The 9,787-nt window shown below is 38.9% G+C and overlaps 1 protein-coding gene and 1 pseudogene across 2 annotated transcripts in view; both read left to right on the forward strand.

The window, feature by feature from the left end:
- LOC105475093 (dimethylglycine dehydrogenase) overlaps positions 1-9,338 on the forward strand; it is a 70,156-nt gene extending 60,818 nt beyond the window's left edge. The window contains exons 15-17 of one of the 2 annotated variants that reach the window (XM_071098780.1): positions 2,008-2,142; positions 7,922-7,996; positions 8,785-8,873. In XM_071098780.1, coding sequence (XP_070954881.1) covers positions 2,008-2,142; positions 7,922-7,954 — 168 coding nt within the window. In that variant the 3' untranslated portion in view covers positions 7,955-7,996; positions 8,785-8,873. Of the gene's footprint in view, positions 1-2,007; positions 2,143-7,921; positions 7,997-8,784 lie in introns of both variants that reach the window. The other variant, XM_011730087.3, reaches the window with a different exon arrangement.
- LOC105475092 (protein IMPACT pseudogene) lies at positions 3,627-7,913 on the forward strand (annotated as a pseudogene).
- Positions 9,339-9,787: the final 449 nt, after the last annotated feature.

Raw genomic sequence — 9,787 nt, forward strand, 5'->3', positions numbered from 1 at the left:
CAGAACCCCCACATATACCAAAATCTGGGTTTTCTCAAGAACCACCAACCCATATATACAAAAAGTCATCCCCTCCATATGCATGAGTTTCAAAACCCAAGAATACTGTATTTTCTATTTGTGTTCAGTTGAAAAAAAATCCACATATAAGTGGACCTCTGCAGCTTAAAGTGGTATCGTTCAAGGACCAACTCTGCATGTTTTAACTATAGTGAACTTTGGTTTGTTATGACTTGTTATCATGAATTTATCCTATATATGAATTCAAATGAATCAAGCTCTTCCTGTGACTCCCCGCCCCCATTTGCCCTATATTAAATAACACGAGTTCCAATCTTCTTTAAATTTTCATGATCTGGCTTCATAATAAAGCTTTATAGTTGGTTCTCACCGTTTGTATCACCCTGGGGAAGGAGAGAGAATTGGATGTTCATTTTGCACATTATTTTAACCTCAGCTAATGGAAGCTTTCTCTAACTTCCTGTGTAGGTCAGCAATTTAAAGTTGGATTATCCACAAAAATCATATTTCATTGTGGATTCATCCTAGAGGCTCTAAACTGGGAAAGGAATAGACTGGGAGGGGGGGTCTCAGTGAGGGTGTGTGAGGACCCCTGCTGCTGCTTCTCTGGAGGTTAAGGGGATTTATTACACTCAGTCCCAAATGTTTCAAGTGCAGAAAGAACTGTGTAAGTCCTAAATGTTAGTGGTGGAGGACATCTTAGGCATGAAATATTCTTTCTTATTGCCAATGAAGAAATTGAAGTTTTTGGTTGTTTCCTTTCTTTGCTTTCAGAGAGTAGTCTGTCTGTGGCAACTGTTTTGAGAATCTTGTTTTCCACATTGTGATCTCTGATTAAATCTCATTCACTGTAGACATGATTTATATATCACAAATTTCCTTTCCCTCACATAAGAGATGCTTGTCTAGGCAGAGTATGCAGAAGTCTCACACTAACCTCCCACGGATGTCAGCCCTCCCTCCAGGGCGCTCGCTCTCAGTGCTCTCTCTTCACCTCTGACTAGTTTATCACACTTATCATGTGTCTCCTGGCATTTGGTTGAGTCGAATTCTATCTCCCTTATTAGCTAAGTGTCTCTGCTGACGAGTCATTGCTCACTTGTGCGTCCTACTCACAGGTAAGCTGTATTAAGGTGTATTACCAATAAGTGTGAAGTCTTCCAGTTTGCCTGATTCCTACTTTTTTTTTTAATACATAAGAATGAATTCAAGGTTATCCCTATAACAATGTCGCTCTCATTCCCTTATATTGATTGCACTGGGAATGACCCTGAGTGTGTCCATGGGAATGTATTAGGAATAGGAATGTCATCTGTCATGTGTTGCAAGGAAGAAGTAAAAAAAAAAAAAAAAGGTTGAAAAGCACAGTGTTAGAGAATAAACTCTTGGATAAAAATGTCTGTGTCTAACTCATTTTTTACCCACACAGGGCCTAGCACTATGCCTCACACATAGTAGGGACTCAATAAATATTTTGAGAATGAACTAATGAATGCAACCCAATAGGTAAATACATTCCAGAGACATTATTCTGAAGAAGAAAAAAGAAAATACCACATTTTGGGGTTGTTTTAGCATCATGTTTCAAAAAAGTGAATTTTCTTCTTGAAAAAGACTTTCTATAGGTAGAAATTGAGTTGCATATTGCTTACTGACAGCCCGTACCACTGTCCAGACCCATTAGACACAAGGGTCACTTTCATAATCCACCATTGCAACATGCCTTATGTTTTTCCACCTAGGTGGTTCTGGTAAATTGTCATCACAAGTTATTACCCTTAAGTCTAACATATTCTGAAGGAATAGGTGGCTGATACTGTCATTTGAGGACTAAGAAATATTTGTCTAGACATTTGATCCAATCTGTATTTTTATTTAATGTGTAATTGGCGAGAAAATAGCAAAGACAAATTTAAATGCTTGCATCTCTAACCTTGTCACAGTGTCTGAGCATTCATTCATCATCATTATCTTGGATTCCTGCAGCCAGCAGACTTCATAGGAAAGCAAGCACTGAAACAGATTAAAGCCAAGGGGCTGAAACGAAGACTGGTCTGCCTCACCTTGGCAACGGATGATGTTGATCCAGAGGGAAATGAAAGCATCTGGTACAATGGCAAGGTGAGTGCTGAGGACCTCACTGCCAGGGGCTGTGGCATCTTCTGCAACAGAAACGCCCCTTGTTCCTATTTTCTCTTAAACCCTTTTGCTATTAATTATTTATTGGAGGGATGACACACTTTTGATTTCTGAGCTGACATTCAACAGACAGAACGCAATTAACTGAAAGGAAAATGAAATGTTGCTCATTTTTGAAAACATAAAATTCTATATATTCTGTTTAAAGAAAACAAACCCAAGGACTTGAAATACATTGGACAATGAGGAGGGTATGATTTAGAGGGTAAATGATCTATTTGCTCATCACATCCATGTCTGTAAATGCAAAAGATGGATTTTATAAAAAATTTGGCATTCTGATTTAACTTTTTATGGATCTTTCAGAAGGAGGCAATTAGCATATTAACAGGGAAAAAATCCAAATGAAAACATCTATGACAATAGAGAGTAGAACCTTAGAAAGTAAAGCAAAGTGTGGAAGCCATTTGGTTCTTCAGGAAGAGTAAAATCACCTTCTCATTTTGGAATGTTACTTTTCATTCTTTCTATTTGTATTCAGTAAAACCAGGGTAAGTCAGATAACGTATCAATGGGACTTTGTTTTCTCCATTTTTTCTCCCAAGCTTTCTGCATTCAGTTACTTTCTCCATTTTTTTATTACTATTTGTAAAACCCAATTTTGTTGAAACTGAATGTGGATGTGTTTTTCCTGGTGTTAGCAGGCACGTGTGGGACACCCAGCTTAGACCACAGGGAGGGAATAGAGCCTTCAAAGCTCATCTAAACAACTGTTCCACAATGAACAGGGTCAGCTTGGTTATTACCCAAGACTCAGAGCTTCTGTGCCTGGGTTTTTTTCTTATTCACTGCAGCCTACTTGATATTTGTTTACATTTTCTCTATCTCATCAGTAACACAAAGAGTGCTAGAAGTGGAGAAAGCCAGTGGTGTCAAATCACAGCCTTTGGGGCTAAAGCATGGGTCAATTTAACAAAGAACTAACAACTACTGAGTTCTTACTGTATACCAGGTATTTTTCATGTTCTCTCCCATTTAACTTTACACCACGCCTGTCAGATATCTATGATCATTTCCATTTTAAAGATGAGGCTTTGAGGGGCTCAGAAGTAACTTGTTTGAGGTTACATGGCTAGTGATTGATAGAACCAATCTCCCACTCAGGTCTAGTTTCCAGCTTTGAATTTCTGGTCCTTTCTTCTAAGACATAAAAGAGATCAATTTGATCTCTTTTCTGTCTCTGCTGATGTCCCCCTGTAGTTTCTTAAGAATTAAATTAATTAATTAATTTGTTTATTTATTTTGAGACAGAGCCTTACTCTGTTGCCCAGGCTGAAGTGCAGCGGCATGATCTCGACTCACTGCAACCTCCGCTTCCCGGGTTCAAGTGATTCTCCTGCCTCAGCCTCCCAAGTAGCTGGGATTACAGGTGCATGCCACCATGCTCGGCTAATTTTTGTATTTTTAGTAGAGATGGGGTTTCTCCATGTTGACCAGGCTGGTCTTGATCACCAGCCAGGTCATACATCCACCTTGGTCTCCCAAAGTGCTGGGATTACAGGCATGAGCCACTGCTCCCGGCCTTAAGAATTTAATTCTATACCCACATTCTTGTGCATCTGAGTATCAGGTGGATGTTATTAGAGTCTGTGAAGCCAACTGACTTTTCTCAGATCTCAAGTGCTTTCACCTGTCTGTAAGCCTGGATGGGCCGACCTCTACTTCCTTCTTAAATTGGGCTGAGTTTGCTCTTCTGTTTGAACTGTTCCTACCTTTCTCCCTGTCTCTTCATTCTCTTTCTGTTCTGTATCTCTGGTTCAGCCCTCTTTTCTTAATATATATTCTTCCCTATTTCATATTTGCCCACAATTCACATGATTTCTACTTATAACCAGCTCTGCCATTAATTAACTATTTGACCTGTTCTTGAGCTGATCTCTGGGCTTCAGTTTTCTCATCTGTAAAATGAAGCCATTGGATGAGATAATGTCTTCTTGTCATTACATTTCCTCCCACCTCATCTTTCCTTTGTTGTTTATTTTTCACTCTATTCCCAGTCAGTTTTCTCAGTACTTCTTAGTACAGTCTACACTTACCCTTCCACCAACCTTCTGTTTTACTCAGCATGGAATGAAAGAGATATTATGCTGTATTTTTCTGTATTCCCACGTCATCCACAGTCAACTGATTTTTAGCCACCTTAAATATGATGATACCAAAATTAGTTTTAAAACCCTGAAAACCCAAGCTCCAATCTAAAGTTTTTTCATCTGCCTATGCATATACTGCATTTACATGCTATATTGTTCACCTTTCCTTGCCATCTGCTTATAAAACTGCTAATCAAATTATAGGATTCTAGCTCTTGGATTTCCTAATATGAGTTTGCCTGCTCTTTGATGCTTACTAAGGTCATCATTTTAACATGCAGATGGTCTTCTTTTTTGATCCTTTTTCAGAGGCCCTTCTTGGATCGTCTTTACTCTGGACTGCTTTGAAATAATTTTTGCTTTTTATTTTCAGACTTTGTCTTGACTTGTGTTGCTTTTAGTATTTTATTCTTGCAAGCATTTTCAGTGCTAGAGATAGGGTACAAATGTATTTGTTTATTGCCTTTTCTTTTTTTTTTTTTTTTTTAGTGTCTACCATATGCCAGTGATATTCTAGGCACTGGGGATACAGCAGTGAACAAAACACAAGAATCTCTGACCTCATGGAGTTTACATTCCAGAGGAGGGAGAGATGGACAGTGGACAAAATAAATAAAGTATATTGCATGTCAGATGGTCTTTAGTGCCTTGGGGAAAGGTCAAGTCCAACTGGGAGCAGGGCAGTGCTGGAGAAAGGGATTCTAACCTTAAATGAGGTTTAATTTTTTTAAAATCAAGGCATAAAGATGGTCATGAGAAAGGCTTTCTTTATATTGGGTGACTCAGTTATAAAAGATGCTTTGAAATAGAGGTTTGTGGAGGGTTTGGAGAGCTTAGAAGGTTTTTAAAATTATTTTTTGTAAACTACAACACACAAGGACAAAGAAAAACACAATAGAACATCAAACAAAATTATGTTAACTTCCTTCAAAGGCCATTTGCCATGTTACCTTCTGGAAGTCAGATAGAGACTTCTTATAATTTGAGAGAGAAATGAGAAAAGGCTAAAAATAGATGAGAATTATTCACATTGGTAAAAAGAAGGTCAATGTTTGTTTTAACAAAGAATGAGAATTTACCAGGCAGAGGGTGGGGACCAATTGTTCTCACAGTTCACTGAACTAAAAGATGGAATGGATCTAATTGAACCTGGAAGATTTTAGGGAAAACTGTTTGAAATTTATGTAAGGGAAAACATTTCCCTGGAGATTTAGTAATAGGGTACAAGGAAAGGCCAGACTTCTGAAATACCCTGGGCTTCTAACCCCTGGATTAGAGAGAAATTCAAGTAGAAATGAAAGTAAATTCTAGCAGAAAGCAAAGCAAACTTTAAAAACAGCACTCGTAAGTAAGGACTCTCTTTTTTCAGTTTACTAATGCAGAATGGCTGCAAGACAAATCACTGCTGGGATGTTAGGAGATGAGAAGGGCTGAGGAAACGGTGCATGTAGTCTCCTAAGAGTGATTGTGGGCTTTTGACCCAGTGAGTCAGGGGATCACAGCCTGAGACCAGCGCTGGTCTCTTCCTGTTTTCTGAAGACGCTCAAGCAAACCAGATTAACTCTCCTAGGGCTCCAAACCCAAATCTCTCTCTTACAGGTGGGGAAATGAAACCAAGGTTACCAAGAAAGTCTTTCAAAAAGCAATGATTAAGCCAGGCATGATAGCTCATGCCAGTAATCCCAGCACTTTGGGAGGCCAAGGCAGGCTGATCACTTGAGTTCAGGAGTTCGAGACCAGCCTGGCCAACATGGTGAAACCCCATCTCTACTAAAAATATAAAAATTAGCCGGGTATGGTGATGCACACCTGTAGTCCCAGCTACTCAGGAAGCTGAGGCAGGAGAATCACTTGAACCCGGGAGGCGGAAGTTGCAGAGAGCCAAGATTGCACCTCTGCACTCCAGCTGGTGCAACAGAGCAAGACTCCATCTCAAAAAACAAACAAAAACAAAAGCAATGATTGGGTGCAGCCACAGAGCTGCTCCCAGGTTCCACATGGCTGAGGGGGACGCAGGGGTGACCAAAGGCAGGATGAAGAAAGTGAAGTAATGGCAGCCATCGATGGCGAGGAATGGTGTGTCATTGATAACTGTGCCAAAATACTTTGTGTTAGAATTAGTGACGATATAGATGACCCCAAATTGACACTTTGCTTGCAAGTGATGCTGCCAAATGAGTACCCAGGTACAGCTCCGCCTCTCTATCAGTTGAATGCTCATTGGCTTAAAGGGCAAGAACTTGTGCATTTATTGAATAACCTTGAGGAAATACATACGTGGCCACCCCATTTGGTTCAGAAAGAGTACCTGCTTTGTGTCCCTGGGATCCAGGCTATGTTTCTTTTCCTCCCAAAATATTTAATGAGAAAATGACAGAATATTGGTGAAAGTATTCTTTACCTGTGAGTGGAGAAAATAAGAGATGTTCCAATACAAAATCTCAGATGACAGAATCACGCCCAGATGTAAAGAAAGAAACTGCAGAGAAAGATGTTGAATGTGAAGATGGTCTCATTTTTGCGTATCAGCCAGAAAGCTCGGTAAAAGCACTGGATTTTGATATCAGTGAAAATCAAAGAGAAATAGAATTCTCTCCGATTGATCATGGCATTTCTGTTACAGACCAAATAAGTAGTTTTCAGGCAGACTTGTCTCCATTAGTTTGTCCCAAACAGGTGAAAATGGTTCTTTCCAACTTGTATGAGAATAAGAAAATAGCTAGTACCACCCACAGCATCTATGCCTGCAGAATATATTGTGAGGACAAACAGACCTTCTTCCAGGGTTGTGAGGGTGATGGGGAAACAGCAGCTGGTGGACATCTTCTTCATCTCATGGAGATTTTAAATGTGAGGAATATCTTGGTGGTGGTATCACGCTGGTGTGGAGGCATTCTGTAGGACCAGATCACTTTAAACATAACTGTGCCAGAAACATACTAGTGGAGAAGAACAACACACATTCACCTGAAAATCATCTAAGGCTTTGGGAAAAAAACAAAAAATGTTCATCACTGAGTAATGGATTAAGTGAAAATCCAGGAGTTTCCACCTGCAGTTGTGGGCTGAGGTGACAATCCTTCCAACATATTTGTTAGCATAAATATTATGCCTCAATTTCTGTTGCAAATTGGTGATTGTGAAATTTCCAAAAGTGATTTTCTTGTCTCTGTTTCTTTGTTTAATTCTTATAATATAAAGCAATAAATATGGAGAGTCAGTAGTCTTCTTCCACACCAGGAAAAAAAAAAAAAAAACAGCAATGATTGAAACTCTAACCTCTCTGACCCTAATCCCTGCCTGTATCACTGAACTATGATCTAAAGGAGAACAGCAATTTTAAAGCATGTGTTATAACTTGGCAGTTAACAATCAGCCAGAGAGAAACTTTTACTAATGAATGTATTCACATTTTTTTTTTCAATCAACCAGTTTTCACAGTAAGTTTAGAAATCATATGGAGAGCTTCTGATTTGAGGTTTCAAAGAGAATTAAAAACTGGGACTACAGAGATAGGAGTCTGCAATTAAAGTCATGAATGTGTTAGCATCTAAAATACTAGAAGTGCTATAGTAAGATTGTTGACTGTAGTGTGCTCTTTGCTGAGGCAGCTGAATGATCACCAGGCTGATTCCCGTCCGTGAATGTCTTGAGCTCCAGCTATAAGCAGTCCACTGAGCCAGATGGTAAGACTTTAAGGATTAGTGCAATGTAGTGTGGCCAGGAGAAGCCATTTTGAGCAGGGCTCTGTATCATGTTTTACTTTTGTTGTCTTCCTTTTCTTTTTGTTCCGTGTAATGTTTTGACGACAGTTTTCTGTATTTTCTGCTTTTCCTTCTTTTTCATTCTTTCCTTTAGACCTGATTTCCAATAACCTTCTTATCTTTTAATCAAACTTGTTATATAGACTTTTTTTTGGAGACAGTCTCACTCTGTCATCCAGGCTGGAGTGCAGTGGCCAGATCTCGGCTCACTGCAATCTCCGCCTCCCAGGTTCAAGCAATTCTCATGCTTCAGCCTTCTGAGTATGCCTCAGAGAGTGTAGGTGCCTGCCACCACGCCCAGCTAATTTTTGTATTTTTAGTAGAGACAAGGTTTCACCATTTTGGCCAGGCTGGTCTTGAACTCCTGACCTAAAATGATCCGCCTGCCTTGGCGTCCCCAAGTGCTGGGATTACAGGCACGAGCCACCACTCCTGGCCTAAACTAAGTATTATTGTTTTAAAAATGAGAAATTTCAGAGTAATACAGATGTGTACCTTGAGAGTTACTTTTCATAATTTGTAAGCTTTCATTCATCTTCTCAAAATGTGAAGTTTTCCTCCTGTGTCTCTGGTGTTGTGTCCCCAGACAGCATTTCAGAAAACTTCCATTTTCTAAGTTGAATCTGTATTTCAGGGTTTTTTTTCACCCAGAGATGAGGAGCACAGAGCTGTGACCGAGACACTGAGGACTGTTGGGTCTTGTTTTCCAGGTGGTTGGCAACACGACATCTGGAAGCTATAGCTACAGCATCCAGAAGAGTCTGGCATTCGCATATGTCCCTGTGGAACTAAGTGAAGTGGGACAGCAAGTGGAAGTTGAACTATTAGGCAAAAATTACCCAGCAGTCGTCATACAACAACCTTTGGTACTGACCGAACCAACCAGAAACCGGCTTCAGAAAAAAGGTGGAAAGGACAAAACTTGAAAAAAGACCTTTAGCAGTCAACTGAATTGGAGTTGCTAATGACTGTCCTTGAAATTATCATAATTGGTTCCCAGGGGACTAGAGGAAACCAGGAATTCTTTCAAAATCATCAAAGTCTAGATTTAGAATCTTAACGAAACCTTTCTGTTAAGTGTTTTCTAAGCAAGACAGAATAATAGATAAATGATTTACATTTTTCTTTTAAATGAAGAAATTTGAAATGAATTTTTTTTTTATTACCCCACATTACCCAGTCAGCAAAACATTTAGGTGTTTGCTAATATATACAATCATTACTATAAACGAATTAAAGGACATTTTATAATTTTAGTAACAAATGCATTCGGTTCTTGATAGCTGAAAACAAATTAATAAATTATCTTTTACGTGAAAACATGTATAATATTGTTGATGGATTTACTTCATGGAGAAATCTTTCCTTAGATGAATAAATGATAGTTTTAATTTTTCATGATATAGCTGTAATGAAAATAGTAAATTTTAACATTGACATATAGCCAACATTTTAATTCAATTCTCTGAAATATTTATCATTTTCTTAATGCCTTCCCTGAAAGGAGCTTTATAGGACATTATTATTCTCCTTTCAAAGGTTGTTTTAGAAGAGAAGTTGCAAGAAAGAACAGAGTCTTCCAAAGGAAGCGGTACTTGTAAACTTTCAGAAATGAAGCTGAAACATAAATAGATTGTGCCAGTACAAACACAGTTTGAATACTGAACACCTCTCTTTGGGAAAGAATTAATGCAAGTTGACATCACATGGTGC

This window comes from Macaca nemestrina, chromosome 6, assembly GCF_043159975.1.
Source record: "Macaca nemestrina isolate mMacNem1 chromosome 6, mMacNem.hap1, whole genome shotgun sequence".
NCBI lineage: Eukaryota > Metazoa > Chordata > Mammalia > Primates > Cercopithecidae > Macaca > Macaca nemestrina.